Below are 20,142 nucleotides of genomic sequence, written 5' to 3' on the forward strand. Positions count from 1 at the left end.
ATACTGTTGATAAATAGGCTATAAAAGATGGAAATCGCTTAGAAGCTAATAAAACTGAAGTTAATGTTTGTTAGGAGCTGTATATAATCAAAATGTCACTCAGCCCACTTGGTTGGGTTTGATGGCACTGTCTATGGGATGAGTATGAGCCCTGCATTCAAAACTACTCAAATCCAGGCTCCCTTTGCGGCAGTGGTGCATATTGTTGCTTTAAGTGTGCATTAAAAACAGAAATAGAGTGAAAATCCCAGAGGCTGGAGTTGAAGATGATCTCTTGGAGTATGTTATCATTTTCTTGGCCAAAACAAGATTGGCCCCAGCATGTAGCGGTTTATCTAATTTTAAATGCCCTGAGTATAGGGCTCCCATTTGTGCGAGAAGCAAAACCGTAGAGGAAATCTTTTAACCACTGACTTATGCTCAGTTACAGTAGAGTGAGGAAAAAATACCTGCTCTGGTTTAATAAAAGTGGATTTAATGAAAGTTGATCGATTCCGCCGGGTGCTGGTCTTACTTTTTTGATCTTATCCCAGGAAGATCAAAAGTTTACGTCCCTGGCGCAGCAGTTAGCTTGTTGTGTTCTTTTTGTAAGGTTTTTGGCTTAATGTGAAGTGTTCAATCAGCCTCTGCTGTTCCACCGAGTTTGTCGAGGAGCGAAGTACTCCAGTTAAACGCCTAGAGCTACACTGTGAATAATGTGAAAGTTGAAATCGCTCCTGACTCTACTTGCGTGCTTGTTAGATGTCTTAAGGAGTAAAAAAGCCTTTTTTGTAATGTACTTTTTTTTTTTTTTTTTTCCTCCCTATGCCCATGAATTGGCTGGTTCCCAGATAACTTTTCTTCAAAAGCAGATATACTGACAAGCTGACAGAAATAAGTAGAATACTTATTGGGTGGAATTAGTACATATCATCGTATTATGAAAAGTAAAGAACGTGTTGAAGCCCTAAGAACACTTCCAACGATGCCTTAAATTTGATCGGAAAGCAGAGTACAACAGCTCCATGTTAAAATATGAAATAAAAGCACAGTGGGCTTTTGATGTTCAGGCTTATGCTTAAGAAGAGGTTGTGTTCAAAACCAGTATGACTCTTGATTAATTTGCCTGTTGTAGTTATTTTCTCTAAGTTTTTATAATTGGCAATGTGGTGATAAAATAGGCACTCTGTAAACTGTGTGATGAGATGGTAGACACAAAGGAATTGCAACTCAGTGTGACATAGTATATTCCAAAATAGATGTATTTATTATGTGAAACTGTAATTCCTGTGGAAGTCAGTATTGAAAATACCCCAAACCTTCTAGGTTCTTGCAGCATGCAAAGAAGGAGGTGCAGTGTCTCCCCTGAAATCACTGCACTGATTTAGTGCTACATGCTGAGAGGGGAATAAACTACATGCGTAGACTATTACCTGCCAGAATTGGGCTAAAGTGAATTAATCCTTCCATCACATTAGCAATTTAGTATGTTTTAGTATGATGCACTTCCTGCTACAGAAAATGTGAAGGATATGAACTAGAGCAGAAAGAGTCTTCAGGTGTCTTTTAAACTGTTCTAAGCTGTCCATGCTTTGAAAATATTCAAGAATCTGTGATATGAGCTGTTTGACATTTCTCCTGTTCCAAATGCTCAAAGGAATAAATCTACATAAAAAGCAACTTAGTTTAAAAAATGAAGGAGTCTTTGAGATGACGACTGAAATCTTTGAATGTTAATTTTATTTCCCTCTTCTGGCTGACCACTACAATAAAACAACTGAATCAAATACCTTCTTTTATGTATAAAATATATAGGTTTTGGGTCTTGACAGCTTTTTTTCCAGTTTTAGTCTAATTCAGTGTGAAACAGCTGTTCCTAATCTGTGCATAACAGATTTTTGATGGAAATCATGACATTCTCAACTACAGCAGCATTGCTGGGCGTGCTCTTGTATCAGAAGTTGGCTTTTTCCTTTATGTTAAAAGAATTTTCATTCAGGGAAAATGAGGGAAAATGTCACGTTTACATCAAATAAGCTACAACATATTAACTGAAAAGAACAATAACTTTATTTTTTCCCTTCCTCACGTGAGTTGCATTCAGTGCAGATATGATTTTAACAGGACTGATTTATAAAAAAAAAAAAAAAAAAAAAAAAATTGACTGGATGGTTCACCATTGGTGGGATTCTTATTCTAATGTTCCGTGCCCTGCCCATATGCTTTCTGTGGGGTTCTATTTAGAGTTTTCCCTGCAGTTGTCTCTGCACTGAGACTTAACAAGTTTTCTGGCGTGCCTTATGGTTCCGTTTTGCTCTGGAGTTGAATCCTGTATTTTCAGAGATTTCAGTGTAGCATTTTCAGTTTGCTCGGTGCCATTTCTGTTTTAATTTGGCTGCACTGCACAGCTCATCTTCTGGAGCTCTTTGTGGAGTTTTCATAGATCGCAGAACTGATCAAATCCGCAAGCTCTTTTATGCACGGTAAGCAAAAGATAACCTGTCACGTCCAATTTCCTCCTCCTTTTGGACATCCTGCAATATGGAGGGAAATATTTGATGTCAGTTTTCAAGCATTAAAGCCACTGCGAAGTTATCCTACCCTTAAGAGCAAGGACAGAAGAAAATAGTATTTGTTAGTGCCTGGCTGTGCAAAAGAATTTGCTGTGTGGTTGACTATGTGAACACAAATGGGTGGTGATATCGTGTGTGGACATCTTGGGAGATTTGGGCTGGGAAGGATGAGGGTTTCAAGAGCTGCAGCTTTACATGGGGAAGTCTATGGATCACGATACTGAAGTCTCTTCTGGGTTATTTAAAGCTTATTTTATCAATTGATATAAAAACTGACATCGAAGGTGACAAAAGCTCCTTCCTTTTAGCACAGACTATAGTAGTCCAGATGGGTTTTCCTCTGTTGGCCCTTGAGAGGAGTCAAACAAATCAACTGCAGTCCTCGTGGCTTTCTCGCAGTTCTCTTGGTACTTCAGTGAAAATTGATAGTTGATGCTGTTGGACTGAATAACTGAAATGTCTCCTGTGAAAACCTTTATTAGAACAGGGCACCTTTGACTAGTACCTCCTTTCTTGCAAAGCAAGACAGGTACTTTTGGGACTGTAAATATGTCTCTCTGTGCCTATACCCCTGTGCAACCTCCCTGTTGTAAGTCCTGGTGAACTGCAGCTTCATTTGTAGTCTAGAATTGAGCACGTGGTTCCCGCCATCTACACGTTCCCAGGAAATAAAACTGGCTTGAGCTGTGGTTCTGGAACTAATCTGAATTGTGCTCTTGAGACAGACCGTATAAATAAAACATCTATGCAGCAACAGTTTCATTTTTTTGCGATGACTCAGGGAAATATCAAATGAGAAGCTGTCCTGCTTCATGGTTCCGCAGGATTATCTTCCCACAACCTGTTGATGGCTCTGTTAAATGACGGGTAACTGTGCCCCGAACAGCGCAGCAATTGATGTGGCTGTGCAGTGGAGTAGTTAAAACTGCCTTATGGTGATATAGCTTGTTAAATACAGTAACAGCAGAGGAGAAGAAAGGTTCCAAAGCCAAGCACACCTCAAAAAAGAAGAACCTTGGTGGGATTTTTAACAGGGGGCAATGTCAGAGATGAAATGATTTATCAAACAGATGCTTTGATAATGTTTCCTTATTGCTCAAGTTCTCTCATTTTAAAGGGAAAGGAAGGAAATGCTTTACTGCTTCAGGTGCTGCTAAATGTTTCCACTTCCAACCTGAACATTTTGCCCAGCAAATACTTTAGGAATATTTATAATGTTACTTGATATATTTTTTTTCTTCCCACAGTCTAAAGAACCTGACTTGGGGCTGCTTTAGGATTAAGTGAGATTACCAGCATCTTCTCTGCATCCCTCTTGTGTACCTTCTATGAATGCATCCTAATAACTATTGATATTGCATTCATCCTGCAAGAAGCCAAGACCTTTAGTGTTTGCTGATGCTGCAGTTCTGATGTTGTGTTTTCCTCGCAAGTAAAATCAATTGAGACAAATCTCGGTAACTTTTCCAGCAAAATAAAACGAGTACATGAGGCAGCCATTGAACATTTCCTTTTATTAAATGTGAGCGTGCTCCTAAAGCACGTATAAAACGTTGTTCTAGTGCCATTGATTGGTTGATCCACTAGATTTAAAGGTCAACTGTAATCACAATTCAGGATGATTAAAGAAGATATAAAAGTGCTCCCATGCTTTCCATAGTTACATACCCTCTTCTGGTGCTCCTTGCTTTCCCTCCTGTGTGTTTTAATTTACTCAGGTGAAATAGATAAAGGGCACAAGTTGATGTTTCCTCCAAGCCAGCACCTTCCTTCTCGAAGACCTGAAGTAGATGAATGGATTCTACTCCACTCCACAGAAACAGAAGTGGACAATCTTTATGGGGTAGGCTGCGGACTAGCTATTTTGCTGGATGATCCACTTGTCTCCTGCCCTTGGTGGAGCCAGGAGATGATGATGTTTGTTCAAAGCGCAGCACTGCAGAGCAGATGGGAGCAGGCGACCGCCCGCTTTTAATGGGTGGAGACTTTGGGTTGTGGGGAATCAAATGAGCATCTCATTAGCGGTGTTTCATGTGACAGCTTGGTGCTGTGTAGTTGTCCGTGGAGACCGTGGGACTTTGTAGTGTTGTGTTTTGTAAATGTGCTGTTTTCAGACGCGTGTTCCCATCTAATAGGCAACCACATTTGCATACAGATGTGAGTAATTTTTTTGCTAATCCACAGGAGACAGCTGTTTTGCCATAGCAGATTGCACCAAGTAGAAGCAGCAGCATTGACATAGAGCATCCCGGTTTTCAGATACAGGTAGTTTGCCCTGCAGTGTAGCAAAAGGAAACCCCTTTATCCCATGGTTTTCCCTTCAGATCCCAGGGCTTTTGCTTGCTTCCTTCCTCGAATTTGATAATCCTGGCAGCACATGCTGCTCTTTATTGCAATATCCTGAGGGGTCAGGACTCAGCTTGCTGTGGCTGCTGCAGCAGCCCCACAAACTCTTGCTATTAGATTATTGCAATGTCCCTGTGCCCGTTGCTTTTCATGGAGCCACCTCCACATAGCGGAGCTGTCTTTTCCTCACTGGCTGAGCATTAGGCTCAGGAGTATAAATTACGAAGCCTTCCATGGCTTTCAGCTGTTTGGTGCCCAGGAGCCTTTAGGTCTTTCAGCCCCTTTTAAGGGGTTTTACCTGCTCTTTTATTTATTTTTAAGTGCTTCAGGCAAAACCTGGAGTTGAAGGAATTGTCAGTTGTTCACAGTGCTGAGTTGTTGCCATGATTAGAAATAAACTTTGGGATGTGTGTAGGGCAGTGTCCTTGTTTGCAAAAGGCAGGAGCTAGAGAAGTAACAGTAATGAAGAACTTAAAAAAATGATTTTTTAAAAATCAAACATCCCGTACTTTGTTGTTTCTTTTTTGCTTAGTTCCCTTGCATGTGTGTCAGTTTGTCACACTGGCTGCATGATCTCATACAGATCCCTGTGATCTCTGCACAAGCTGCTGAAGAGTTCAGGCTACTTTGGGGTACTTCATGCTGAATTCACCAGCTTAGGCCTGTTCCTAAACATAAGAGCACATGTTTTTAATTCTAAGTATAGTTCCATTGTCTGTCTTGAAGACTAAAAGATGCAAGTGTTTTTGCATAAATAAGCTTTTATCTTCTCACTTCACTGTTCAGACTAAGCCAGTACTTCCCATAATTTGCAGTGTTTTGCATGCAGTGCATCCGTGAGCCGTGTCGCAAGCAGTAGCTGCAGGAGCTGCTCTTTGGAGGACAGCACACTGCTCTGGATGCATGCGGGATTGCCTGGACCTGCCTGGGAAATTCAGCACCGCTCCCTATAGAAATTGGTGGCTCCCAGCTCCCAGTAAGGTGATAACTGAAGTTACAGCCCAAAGTGATGTTTGGGAAGGGAAAGGAGGGCATTAGAGGGATGGATGGTCCCCATAGCCCATCCCGTGTGGACATTTCTTCTGGGGGTTTCCATGAGGAGTTTTGTTTGTGGCTTAGGTGGGAGACACTTAAGAGGCAATTGGGATATTGGGTTATTGCAAGGCAGCTGACGCATGAGAAGTCACCGGTGTCAGATTCTCTTGAAATCCAGAACAAATGGACAAAGTAGGTTTTCCTGGATTCTTAACTGTGTCCCACAGCGAGTGAAAAATGGCTTCATCTTCAACTTAAAACTCCCCTGATGAGATTAGAGCGAAACTGCAGCTATATAAAGAATATGCAGTATTTATTGTTTCTAGAAAGTAGCATTTTGATTGTGCTGTGGCAATTAGTTAGAGGAGCGTTCTAGGGCTTGTGTGGGTGGGGACACTTTGTGCTGAACACAGTGACAGCTGCAAGGCTCGGCTTCAGACCCACGGGATGGCCCCGAGTATCAGTCTCCTCCTTCCCCTCTATTCCTGTTTTGAATCCAGTAAAGAGAAACATATGTTTTCTTGCATCCGATACATTGGTGTTACCTTGTGAAGGATGGCAAGGTCACGTATTTATGTGGCAAAAGAGGAAATCTCAAATAGTGTTTGAGCTATCTTAGACTCTTAGACTTGCTTTTTTTTTTTTCTGTAATTTTTTTTCTGTATTAAAGATTTCCACAGTATACGTGGTTAAATTTCCATTCATGTAGCTATGCGTGCGCTCATGCTACATGGCTGCTCTTGAAATTGGTACTGTTATATTATTAATACTGCAGATCATGCCAGGAAGGTGTCTTGCCTTTAATATGGAACGTAAGAAGCTTTGCCTACCCCATATGAAAATCTCTAATTGGAACTGAAGATGCTATAAAAATTTAAAAGGGACAAGGTCAGCCTGAAAATTATATGTTTTAAAAAACAGAAAATCATGCATTTTTAACAACAAATTTCCTTACCTCTATTAGTACCTGTGTAATACCATTTTGGTTATTACGGTCTGAAGTAGTTCTAAGCATTATTTTAATTGCTTTTACTATTTTTTGATCATTTGTCCAGGTGCCCATTAATTTTCAGTTTCCCCTCTGAGATGTGTAAGAACTGATCGAAAGCATTTGAGTGCCTAAAATCCTTCTGTATGGTCAAACTCATTCAATTTATTTATAAAAGAAAAGATAATGGATCAAGTCCAGGGTCTAAACCATGACACAACCCTTATATTTTTCCGCCATGGCATGTTCACTGCCTATGTGCTTTCAAAGTGGAGCTCTCAAGGTGAGAAAGGCCTCTATTCAGGAGAACTTGGTGGCCTCCAGAGCTTAGGAATTAATTTGGAAGTTCGGAAACTCAGATTTAACTTATTTCCAGTAGGGAGCTGGCAACATTTTTTTAAAAAAAATTCAGTTACTGCTTGATTGAGACAGAAGATGAGTGATCTGCTACCAAGATGTCAAGCTGTTGGATGGTGGTAGAGGTTCAAACCTTGCTACAATCCAGCCTAAAGCCTCTGTGGACTGTACTGAAGAATCGCTGAGCATCTAAGTACAGTTATTGCCTATTGCTCTACTCTAAATATAGTAAGTACTATAAAACATTTGGTGGTGCTGAAAATGTGAGATTCCTCAGATCCACACCCAAAGTGAGTGGAATAAGAATCCTGGGGATAAATTTAGTTGTATTTGTAAAGAAGTAAGACGAAGAGCGTCACAGAGGAAAACTCTGAGGTGATAAATGTGGAAATTGTGGAATACTCTAAATCACATTCTGTGCATGCGAGTTGGTGCTGAATAATTGCCTGTTCCAGCTACGTGATCCTGCACCCGGCTAAGTCAGGGACTGCTGGAGAAAAAGTGTGTGATTTGAGTCCTCAGCACAAGGAGGCTCATGGAAGATTGCCTGGGCAGTATGAAATCAAGCAGTTCTTAGGTATTGAATGCTTGATTGGTAACCTTAGCAATTTTTAATGCAACTTTTAGTCATATATGACAAAACATGGGGAAAAAATGCTCCTTTCCTCTTCCTGTGTGTTAGTCTTCAAACTGGAAATGGTTCCTGGGGCAGCACAAAGCCCAAACCTCCTTGTAAAGAGCATGTTACAAATTCCTAGATAAATACAATAAAAAGCTTTCTGGAGAGGGTTTCTTCCTTTTGCTGGGAGTGGGGGAAAGGGGTAAATGAAATAATTGATGTGCAAGGTTAGTTGTGGCCCAGGTTTCGTGTGGCAGCTCTTTCCTTTGGCTTGCAGCTAGCAGCAGCGCATTTTAGCACCTCGCCTACAGCATCCACCTCCTGCTAGCAAAACTTGCCAATAGAAAAGCATTCAGCACTTCATTATTTCTACAACCTGAGTGCATTTGCAAATTAATTGACGTGTGGGAGGAAAGGCATCTGCTATTGTAGAAGCCCTTAACTATTGCAGGAAAACTCGAAATAAGCTGTTTTGCTGCAGTAAGTGGATATGCAGTTGCAGGTGTTGAGGCTCCTAAATCAAAGTGGTGTCTTGACTGTTTTTCTTGTTATTTTTGTATTATTATTATTTTATTTAAATGCTGATGTCGCTTACAGACTAGTCAACATCGAAACAGATAGTGTAAGCGAGATAATACATGTGTAGTTAGATATGGATGGTTAGCAAGTCATTTTGTATTTGTTGCTGGCTAAGCACCAAATGAGATTTTTAATTAGACCTGTAATGAATGACTGGGAGCATTTTAAAGACTCTTAATTCTGTGGTGTAATTGAGTTAATTACAATATCATTATAAGCTCCCATGGAAATAGTACGAAGTGCGTTCCAGTTGTTTCCCTCCTAAGGATCTTTCCGAGCTGCCCCTGGCTTCATCTAAAATATTCCTATGGAAAGTCTCACACAGTAACTGCTTTATGTTCCCTCCCAGCAGATATTGCGGCGTGGTGTAACACGCTGTTCCTGTTCTCGTGGTGTCTGAGCTGCTTTTTCACCTGTAAATTGCTGGTAACTTCTCCTAATGGAGTGTGTGTGTCTTAGCTTTGGTTGCACCGCGTAGTATTTCCTTGTTTTACTGCTTTCTGTTCAGTTAGCCTAGCCGAGCGTGGCAGAGGAGAGTAAGAATATGAGATCTATTTTCGGAAAAAAAGATTCCAGCAGCTTTAGAACTGTTACTCTTTGTGCTGTGGCAAAAAGTGTGTGTAGCAAGAGAGGTGTTTTTGCAAAGCATATGGCTTTTACACCAGTTCAGACTACAGTAAGTTTTGGATTTGGTTGTAAAACAACTCCGTGCTTTTTTGCACTCTCTCGTCTGAGTGTGACATCTCCAACAGATGGACAGATAAACTCTTGGGAAGCCCTGGCTTCCCTTCCAGCAGAGGAGATGAGATTATTCCCATTTGCTCAAGTCGATGGAGAAAACTCATCGGTAGAATCTGCCGTGTGCCTGGATGTTGGGATGTGGAAATTTGATAGATCTGCAGCAGAGCTGCTGCGTTGGGGGCTGTTTGCAGCTGGGCTTCTGCCTTGACTCCAAGCCTGATTAGAACAGGAGCTTTATCTGCTTTCACAACATGTGCTTGATGTTGGAACAAGCACATTGCTCAAATCCACCTTATCTCTGCTTTGGCTAATACACTGTCTTGCTTTTGGTAACTCTAAATTATCAGGATTGGATTTATTTAGTGTTTTAAACTATACTATGGAGGCTTATTTCCTTCCTTAATTAAGCCTGCCAGAATGGTAGACCTGCCTTTTCTCTTTCAGTAACTTTGCTGGTCACTCTCTTAGATATTCCATCCTCTTGCCTATTACAGATTTTGTAAATAGTTTAGAAATGCCAGCTTGTGATGTATGGGCCTCTTTAACATTTCTTTGATTTATGTGCAGGGCGCTGAAAAAAAAGCAGAGGAAGCATATTATTCTGAGGAAAAATGTGGCCAGTCGTCACTTTTTCAGTGTTAGTTAAAAGCTACACTTTTATCAATCAAACCTGATAGATTCTGTCTTCCTTTTTAAAAGCGCTCATAACTTAACTCGTTGAAGTCTAAAGAAATAATTTGACTAACATTTTTATAGATGGCTGCTTGTTTTTTTTTGAATGTATAATCTCTTTGAAATGGGTTTTTTGAAAGGGGGCTTTGTTTAGGCGTTTCAGATTTGGTATGTAAAAGGAAAAATTTAGTTTAAATCAAATTTGGCTGTATGATGCTGGCAATAATAGTGTATTGCATAAAGTAGTGTGGTAAAATACATCTTAGCCTCTAGCAATGTGAATTAAAATGGTTTCCTTACCTTGTGTATGACAAGGTTTGCTGATTTATGATTGCCTGACTTCTTATATAAATACTGCAATGAAACACAGCACGCTAATTTTTCACCAGTTCAACATTGTTTCAGATAAAATTCCTAAAAGTTCATCATGTAAAACATCAAATTATATTCTGAAGCATTAAAAAAAGATTTTTTTTTAAATTTACAATTTCTAGTTAATGCATAAGGTTGTTTTTCAGCTGTACAGATTCTTCAGTGAATATTCAGTGAGGCGATTGTTACCACTAGTGATGAATTGCTCCATGTCCCAAAGCTGATGTGAGGTTGAAAACACGAATTCAAACATGTATTGTGAATTTTGAACATAGAATTTGAGTGAGAAGACTGCTTTGTACCCTATGACAAGAGACAATTTCATTCTGGGGGGGCATTACACCTCCAAATTCGGCTCACAAACGCCCTGCTTTGAATGGGACCTCTCCCAGGGCAGCCCCTGCTCGACATGGCACCTTGTGCAGGGGGAAATGACGCGTTTCTTTCCAGCCCTTATCCCTCCAAATGCAGCGGATCCGTAACTTCCAGCCACCCATGATGATTCAGGGATTTGTCAGTGCTAAAATCTGGGTTGTTTCAAGGGAAGGCGAGAATTTAAGCTGCTTTCTTTGAGTACATATAACAGCAACCTGTGTTGGTAGCTCTTATTTTTGTTGGTCTCATTTATACTGTCTTGAAAGGAGTACAAATTAATCTGATGAAGAATTTTCTTGTGCTGTCCAAAGAATATACCTATAAGGAAATAGGCCGCATATATTTTGTCCTGGATCTAACTATACTGCTTAAAGTCACTGCTGGTTGTCATTGCTGGCCAGCTGGAATTAGCATTCCAGCAGCACTGCTTGGAGATGCCTGCGAGAGGGAAGGAAGGATGAGTTCATGCTTGGAGAGCTAAGAAAGAAGAAAAAAAACAAGCAAAAATAAGAGATAAGGGGAGATATGACCTTCCCCCTCTTCCTTTTCATCCTGCGTAGCAGCAAAAGGGACCATCTGAGGAAGAAACCTCCCTTCCGACTTGGCAAGTTCAAGTCACTTGTCAGGAATATTCTTGCACCCCTTTCTGCTGGTCCAGCAGTGCTGACCTCTCGCAGAAGAAAGCAGCAGAGCCTGGGGTAGCTTTGCAGCGTGCACCAGCACCGTGTCTTTAGGATAAGCTGTGCTGGAGTTGGGTTCTGGAAGTGTCACTGTCCCTTCTGGAAGGCCACGAGGGGTTGCACAAAGCCGCGGTTCGGACTGTTCGCCTAATAGCAATTTTCTGACAATTAGTGTGGATATTTGCTAGTTTAAGTGCATTGTGCATTTTAATCATTTGGGGAGTGACCAAAACTAAGGAATGGCAAAAGTTAGCAGGAGTTAAAATAATTAAATTTAATGAATTGAGAAAACCCCCTATATTAGCAGCGTGCATAGCAGCCAGAGACATTAAAGCTGCTCTGTGGTGTCCCGTAACACGAGATTTCCCGCTCGTGTTCTGAGCTTTTTTCCCCCTTTGCCTCGCTGCAGAGCTGGGCTAGTTGGATTTGCATAAGCTGCACCTTCTTGGAGGTCTTTTATGGGGAAAAAAAAAAAGAGCAACCCGTTTTTTATTCCATTATAAAGTAGTTTACTACTAATAGCAGTAAAACCAAAGCACAGTGCTGCAAATTGTGACACGTTCCTGCACAGTTCAAAGGGGTTGTGCCTGTAGCTTGTGTGAGCCCTTGTTTCTACCCAATTTTAAAATTTCTTCAGATTTCTGTGTTTGAGAACCTGAGCATCCCTGCTTACCAATGCAGCCGGCCATTCCCGCCATCGACACAGCTGCCACCTGAGCCTCTGACACCAAAATTTAGTCTAGGGCTCTAGAAAATATTAATTTTACCATGAGATCAGTGTCTTCAGTTCGCAGCTCCAACAGATTTTTAAGACATACAACAGCACTGGAGAAAGATACTAATTGTGGCCTTATTTAATCTTATTTAACCATTTAATCTTGAGTTTTAGTGCTGACTTCTCCCTGTTACAGGTTATTTACCCTATGCAAGGGTCCCTGTGTCAAAAGGAATTTACCTTTTTTTTTTTTGTCAAATAAGCTCTTTAATGGGATCTATTAAGTGCAGCACGCAAGTGTGAATGTATATCATAGGGTAAAGCTTGAAAATACTATATATCCACTATTTCAACAAATCAAATTGTAGGTTTCTTAGAATCTCCAACCCTGTTAGCTCTGTAGTGTCCCTTTGTGTTGATGTTATCCCCAAATCTTCGCTGTGTCACTAGTGCAGCTGGATTCCAACAGTGGGAGCAGTAATAGTGACTTTGGCAGAGACCTTGGACGGCGCAGCCGATTTTATTGGGAGGAAGATGCTGATGCTGTTGCTGAGGCTTTGACCAGCTCCTTCAAGAAAGCGCCTGCATGTGCCATCTTCCACGTGGCAAAAAGCCAAAGATCTGCAAGGAATATTGGAATAGAGGGGTTATTGATGCAGTCGTTCATCAGCAGAATGCCAATGCGTTTGGGGAAGAAAGATACGGGATAAACACTTTGAGGCTGAAATCCCGCACTAATTAAAACGGCACTCTCAGCAAAACCCGGAATTCAAAGGCAACGGGGCAGAGGGTGGAGCGAAGGCAAGGCATGAAAAGAAACAGATGGAGAAATGCTTCAATGCTTTTGGTACTATGATATGTTAAAAAAAAAAAAAAAAAGGAGCATTATTATGTACCTAAAGTTGTTTTTCAGGCTGCCAGCTCCGAGGTGGCAGGAAGGGCCGGAGGGAAGAGCGAGGCTGCTTGTGCGGGAGCGTTTGTAGGTGGGTTTGCTCGGAGCGCTCCCGGCACCGACTCATTGATCGGAGGGAAGCGACGCGGATCCGAGGGCGACGCAACCTAGAGCGGTGCCCGCGAGAGGCCTCGGAGGCCACGGGAGCTCGTTAGTGCCGCAGCTTTCCTAGGTCAGAACATGGGGCCGGGAAAAGAGGCACTGCCCCTTAGATAAGGATTTAAAGAACGAACCGGGTTTAGCCTTCGTCAACCTCACGGTTGGATATTTGTTGCTTAGGTAATTGCTGAATTGGGAAGTGTTTGGGGAGATGAATGTTTAAAATACCAAAATAAAAGCGTGTGTTAATTGCACACAAGAGCAAAAGCCCGGTGGCTTGTTTGCCTGCTGATTGAAAAGCCTGCAACCCAGTTACACACGCGGAAAACCAAAGAGTAAATAAATTGGAGACTCTGCTCTCTTGGTTTATTGATGCTGTTTTGGCCAAGTCAAGAATTCAGCTACCCTAGAATGATCAAAACATTGTTTAGAAAAAAGAGAGTTTCCAAACTGGCCTCATTATCTGAGAAAAGCTTAAAAAATATCAATTAAAGTAGTGTAAATTTTTTTTTCTTGCCTACTTTAGGCTGTAGAGATGAAACTGGGGGAGTGTCGTCCTTGCTTGCTCGTTGCTCTTTTCAAAAGAAATACCAGAGTTTTATCATAATAGACGAAGCCTTTGTTAGCAGAAAGAGAGAAATAATTTAATGACATGGGGCACAATACTGTGCATCTTAAAAGAAGGCATATCTGCATGGAAAGCTGGAAAATTCCATGGTGGAGAAGTATCCGTCAGCCACTTCTCTAGAACTGCATTTTGCTAAGAGATGGAAATATATCTGTGTGTGTGTGTATGTATACATATATATATATATATATGTATAAAAAAATCTGAAAGAACCCTTTTCAGGGTTTTCAGTTTGTGTCGTCTATAATATTTGGATGAAAGTATTCTCGGGAAAAAATACCACTGCAAAAGAATGTGGTCAAAACCAAAATTCTTTTGTTTTTACTTTTTAAAGCAAACTCATCGGTGCTTAAAGGGCTTTAAATAATATTAATATGTAAATGTAATTTTGCAACTGCGAGTTGATATGATCAGTGGAAATGCTCCAAGTGATTTCCCTTCCCACTCGCCTCCTTTCCTTGCAACTTTAAATGGCGCTGTAAGTAAGTGGAGTGTAATGACTTGTTTGGTCAGCAGTCAACACATGTAAAATCCCCAGTGCATGAATTATGCAAGCAGAAGACCTTTAGACCTAGCAGAATTCCAACACAGAAGCCTTAATTTGAGGAGATTTAAGGTAGAATTCATTTAGTCCATGTGTGCAGCTTCCAAACGTGTGTTGCAGAGCAATGTTGGCTAAAATATCAACTTGACAAATGGTATCAGTGAAGGAGGGGGCCTTAATGCTACCGATTAGGAGGGGGCCTTAATGCTACTGATTAGCAGATAGCTCATAGCAGAATTTCTGGCTGTCCCAAAGTGTAATGGTCATCCGTAGTGGGATATGGGGAGTAAGGATGGGTTCCTTTGCTTCGGAAAGAACAGAGCCAGCAGGAGAGAGTAAATGGAAGATATTTTGTGCTAACTTTCCTTAATGCTTACTGAACTAAGTCCAGACTGTATTTATCTAATACTCCTCTGCTATTTGAATTGTTCATGTGAAAGCCCAAGATGTTTTAAGTGAATGAAAAGAATGCCCTGCTACAACTGAAAGGAACAAAAGGGACTTCCAAGTGGTCTCTGTATTGCAGTAAAGCTCAGTTCACGGGCACGCTTGAGAGCCAGTATTATATAATGTAGTTCTCATATGTTCAAATACCTCATGAAAAGGTAGATTTTGGCACCTGGAAAGCATTAGTGACATTAGTGATTTTTTTTCTTGAAAATATAAACGCTGTCACCATTAATTAGCATTGAAAAATCAAGAACTGGGATATAATGGCATTTAGAAGTAACCTGTTTTTATTTACCTTCAAGTAAAGCTTTTGTGGGTATTCAGATGTTATTTTCAGTAACTTTCCTACATCCCTGAGAACTGATGTCTTTTTTGATTTTCAAAATGCGAAATTCACACATCTGCTTGATGTGTGGGTCTCCTCCGGTTCCAAGAGAAATACCAGCTATCATGAGACTCACCACCAAACTGCACAAGTTGGCACTGGTGCGTATCCTGGCTGCTAAGTGTTATAAATTGATTTTCGTGTTGTTTTTTTTTTATTTCCCCGTTTTCTGAAGAAGGTTTTACTTTGCTTCTGCATGTATTGGGGGAAAAAAAGGATCAGTCTCATTGAAGTTTTACAGCGGAGTATTTCATTAGGAAGCGAAGAGCTTAGATTCTCATAAAGCAGGCAGAATTCCTCACCGCTGAGAGACGTGGATGTCTTGCTGTAATAAAGCCCCTGAATGAAGGGGATTCCCTAGTGGCTGATAAAGAAATGATTTGCAATGCAGCCTCGTGCGTCAGTGTTCAAGTTCAGTAAGTATTTAGTGTATTTTTTGGATAAACCCTTACTGTTGATCGTTTTAGGAGCCAGGAATGTATGGTGAGCATCCCATAGGAAACCCTGTCCCGTGAGTGCCCAACGGTTGGATGCGTTGGGTCTTTTAGACCCAAGAGCAGCTCAACCAGGTCAAAGCAAGATCAGTAATTTTATGACATGATAGTTTGGTAGGTTTTGGGCCAAGATCTGCCGTCATGACTGATCCTGGCAGCCCCATGTGTGCTTTGCAAGTGGAAAAATAACTCTCTGTACCGTTTCCTATCAAACGGTACCTTTACATCTTGGGCCTATTTACTAAGAGTATTTCTGATACCACTGGTGCTACTCTGAAGTACTTTTGCTCCTGTTTCTACTCCTCAAGCAAATGATTTGGGAAGAATTGCCCAACTTTCCAGCCAGCATCTCCACTTACCCAAAAATATTTTATGGAATGTGGAATACGATACTTTAATAATGTATAAATCAAGTTCGACAGAAGCTGCCTGTCAGTTTTATTAACTTTGACCTTTTATCCCATTATAAAAATGGTTCGGTTAAATATTTAATGGGCCCTTATAGATTTTGACAGTTGTAAGCACAATAGATTCTATATATTTACTTGTAATTAATAACAATAGTTTAATCACTGAGAAACAGCCTTCAAGGGCAATATAAATATATACGTATTTGATTTGAATTCCTATCTTTGTCGTGTCTTGACATATAAATGTCAAGCTGACCGGGGAGTTTTGAATGTTTTTAAAAGGTTAAATTGGGAAGTTTCTGGGTAGCACCCGTGAGATCTCTGTCTTTGAGCAAGTGGCTAAAAGGAGGATTTGGTTTGAAATACCCATCACACCTGAGTCAGCAGCACAAAATGGCTGAGCGGGGACTACCTTGAATAGGGTGCAAAAAAGGGAAGGAAAAACATGTTCCTGGAGTCCCAGGGCCCTCTGCCGAGGCAGCTTTGCCCTTTAATTCCCTAATACCCGCTGCATATTGCGCTAGCTGCACATTCTGGGAGTGCGGATTGAGATCTAAGCCCCTGACACTGAAGCATCGCCTCTCAGGTGCGCGCTGTCCATTGCTCTCATTGATTTTTCTGATTTTCTTTTTTTTTTCATTTCAGAAGTCTGTAGGAGGGAAACGAATCTGAGTGTGATTCCTGGGCTGAAGTGGAGCCGCTGGGACGCTCCTGTCCCCGACCGTGCGTTTGGGCCCTCCTTAGGAGCTGCCCACGCTCTGGCTCGCATGGCAAAGCCACCGAGAGGTTCAGCAGCCCCTCAAGCCCTTATGGATGCTCTGAGCGTTGGCACTGCAGTCACATTAGCTCACTGGAAAGTTTCCCTGGAATTTATAGCCCTTTTGTAGTCTCTTTTTTTTTTTTTTTTTTTTTTTTGTAGCGCTTTACCTAGCTTTGTTTTCCTTGTTTTATGTTAGTCCTGGGTGGAATAGCTTTGTGTAAGAGCCCTTGAATTTCTGGAAGTTTGCAAGAGTTCGCAGCCTTTTCTCTATAGAGGTCACGGGATTAGTTTTGTTAATTTGTAAAACTGTTAACCTTTCCTGGGACGAGTCTTTAGAGGTCTTAATGAAGGCATTGGTGTGGCAGTAAAACGCAAGGAACTGCATTGCTCTAACACTGAATCTTGAGCTTTTTATTTTTTTCTTGCAATTCGAAGGGAGATATTAAAGTGAATTGAAGCTGTTTGCATAGAAGTTGTAACTTGTTGCACGTGAGGTTGGGTTTAATGGCACACCCGGTGTTGTGGTGATTCCTAAATCCACAGGCAGTGAGAACTTCTCAGAATTTCGCAATGTCATTTTGTGACATTGTGACATGTCGTTTTGATCAAGTCTTTGTGTGCAGAGGGTAGAGGCACAAATACTGCAGAGTATTTTAATCTCTGTCTTTTTATTATCTAGTTGCAGTACCATGCGGGGCTCGCATCTGGCCTTTTGAATCAGCAATCTTTGAAACGCTCTGCCAACCAGATGGGAGTATCTGCAAAACGCAGACCAAAAGCTCAGCCTACAACTCTGGTCCTACCTCCTCAGTAAGTAATGGAGTATTTTGTAGAGTTTGCGTCATAGGTGAGATTTTTTCCTGAACTTCTTAATTATTTTAATTTAAAAAAACGAGTGATAACTTCCTGCTTGCATTTTGATTTTAGAAAGATAACTACATTTGGGCTTGGTGGATACTCTATGGAAGCAGTATCTTATTTTTCCCTTTATGCAGGGACTTTCACAGTAGAAAAGTAAGGATTCTTCTTTGGAGGTAGCATCCTAAGCTTTCACAACATGCAGTTGTCATTGAGGCAAGATGTTCCCTTCATTAGTATGACTCAAAGCTTCAAGCAGGACTTTTTCTGAAGGTCCTAAAAGGCTGAAGCCAAAAAGTCTTTGGTGTGAGTAGTTTCTTGACAAATGTCTGTTCTGAGTCCATCTGCTCACCATATGTTAATTTTGTATCAGATCTAAACTCTTTTACAGGTGACAAGCAATTATGAGGACACTTAGAAACTGTTTAAGGACACAGGCTATCAACACTTCAGGCAGTCTGTGTTCTGATGCCAAAACAGATGCCCACAACTAAGCTTATAAATTAATAAAACACTTTAAAAATTTAGTTACATATAAGAAAAAGATTATTATGTAGAAAATAAAGCAGTAAGTAATTATTCATTGTATTGAACATCCTTCAAGTTTGTGGACAATGTCTGCTTTTTTCACAGGATGAGAATCATTGATGTATAAACATTGTTACCAAAAACTTCATATTGTAATAATAAAAGTCCCTGGTGTCAGAGTCCACAGGCCTAAACTCAGGAAGGAACTAAAGAAAGTCTGGACTTTTTTTTCCCCAAAAGGAGATCACATCAGAGATTTCCCCTTGTATATTAACTATAAAAAGCTGCTAATTCAAGAATCCATAAAATGCTCCATCGTTTGCCACTACTACTAGGAGAAGAATAATTGGAAGGGCAGCTTTAGCAGGACCGCAGCTTTGGGAACTCGATATTGTTCTGTGAGGCTGCAGTGGTAAATTTTGGCACGTGTTGGCTAATTAATATAATTGCTTTGTAAGTGCTTTTCTTTGTTGGAGTGTCAAATTTCTCAGCTTAAAATGGAATTTTCTAATTGAAGTCCATAACCGTTGAGTGCTTGTTATTGAGTTGTTGGAGTTTTTATTGAGAGGAGTTGAAATATTTTTCATCCTGATGTCTCCATTTGATAAAAATACACACAGTGAGAGAACAAGAGCTAGTCTCCTTTTTTTGTATAAAAATATCTGTAGTTACCTACTTGATGTCAAATTAAAAACTCTGAAGAGTTGCGTCTGTTTAAATCATAATGGGGAGATATATAATAAACACATTAAAGGTTGTATATGTCTTTATCTGCATATGATATTTCTGTTTCCTTCAATGGTGCGTTCACCTAGAATATGTGGATATTTAAAACATCAGCAGCAATTTTGAGTTATTTAATGCAGCCATTAGCAGTATAATCCTCCTTTCCTTGCTGATCTTATCCGAAGGCTTCCGATAGTTGCCAAGTTTGGCCAGGCTCTAACGCACCAGGCGGCACCTCAGCAGCTCCCGCTGGGTCTCCATTTTGAAGAGGCCTTTGGTTTCGTGTTTGCTTTTCCAGCCTGCTTTTCTCTGCCTCGGAAGGTGGAGGGAGGAAACTAGATTGATCCGTGTCTTATTTCTAGCCAAATGGATCCATAGGAGAAAATGACTAACTGCTGCCTCCTCTCTCTCCATCCCCGCTCTGCCTTCGCGCTCGTCACCGTGTTCCCTCGCGTGCCTCGCATCTGGCTTCTCCTTCCCTCCTTCTGGCGCAGGCTCCGTGCTGTTTCCTCGGGTGCTGAAGCTGTCGTTCCTTCCAGCGCCGCCGAAGCGGAGCCGGGCAGCGCTGCGGAAAAGCAGGGCTGCTGCTTCTGCTCGGAAGCACCGCCAAGAATCAGGAGCTCTTGCGTTATTTTTTCCCCCTTGAAATGTACTAACAGGCTCTGTTCATGGTGTGTTATTTCCTTTAGCAGCAAGTGCCCGTTGGCTGCGGGAAGCCCCCAGGTCTGCGTGTGGTGGCCCCTGCAGCCTGTGCCAGCGCGGTGTCCCCAACGGCGTCACCGGCACCCTGTCTGCTGAGACCCGACACCTGCAGAGCACCAAGAGGGGATGGGAAGAGACGCGAGAGGCTGCTTGTGCTCTCACACTTGCATCCACAGGGAGAGTCTCCTAGGATCGGTAGGAAAATTTAGGGGTCTCAGCTGAGAGGCCCATGACCTTGATAGCTCTGGTATGTGGGGCTCTCCGAGCTCCCAGATGATCCATTTATCTTCCTTTATTTGGGAAGGAGTGACCAGAGCAAGCCCTTCCTCGCAGCTCTTGGTGCTGAGACTCTTGCCCTCCGTGATTCCTTTTTAGATGGTTTGCTCTGACATTTGTGGTTGAGGGGAAATAAGAGCACTAAGCAATGGAAGACTGGTGCGTGTTGGGCTTCACGCTCAGTGCGTAGGGACCGTTGGGTGAAAATGAGTAGTTTGTTTTTTTGTTTTTGTTGTAGAGCACCTCAGGTTGTCCTGTAAAGCTCTCGTGCTCTGGTGTATTCCCTGACCTGGCAATGA

The 20,142-nt window shown here is 41.4% G+C and overlaps 1 protein-coding gene across 1 annotated transcript in view; it reads left to right on the forward strand.

Annotated features, from left to right (window-relative positions):
- Positions 1-20,142, forward strand: part of MED27 (mediator complex subunit 27) — a 79,771-nt gene that overhangs the window by 12,018 nt on the left and 47,611 nt on the right. Inside the window, exon 3 of the mRNA XM_026049209.1 lies at positions 17,433-17,563. Within this exon, the coding sequence (XP_025904994.1) occupies positions 17,433-17,563 (131 nt within the window). The remainder of the gene's footprint in view (positions 1-17,432; positions 17,564-20,142) is intronic.

Source organism: Nothoprocta perdicaria, unplaced genomic scaffold (genome assembly GCF_003342845.1).
Source record: "Nothoprocta perdicaria isolate Ctin4 unplaced genomic scaffold, notPer1 scaffold_6, whole genome shotgun sequence".
Taxonomy (NCBI): Eukaryota; Metazoa; Chordata; class Aves; order Tinamiformes; family Tinamidae; genus Nothoprocta; species Nothoprocta perdicaria.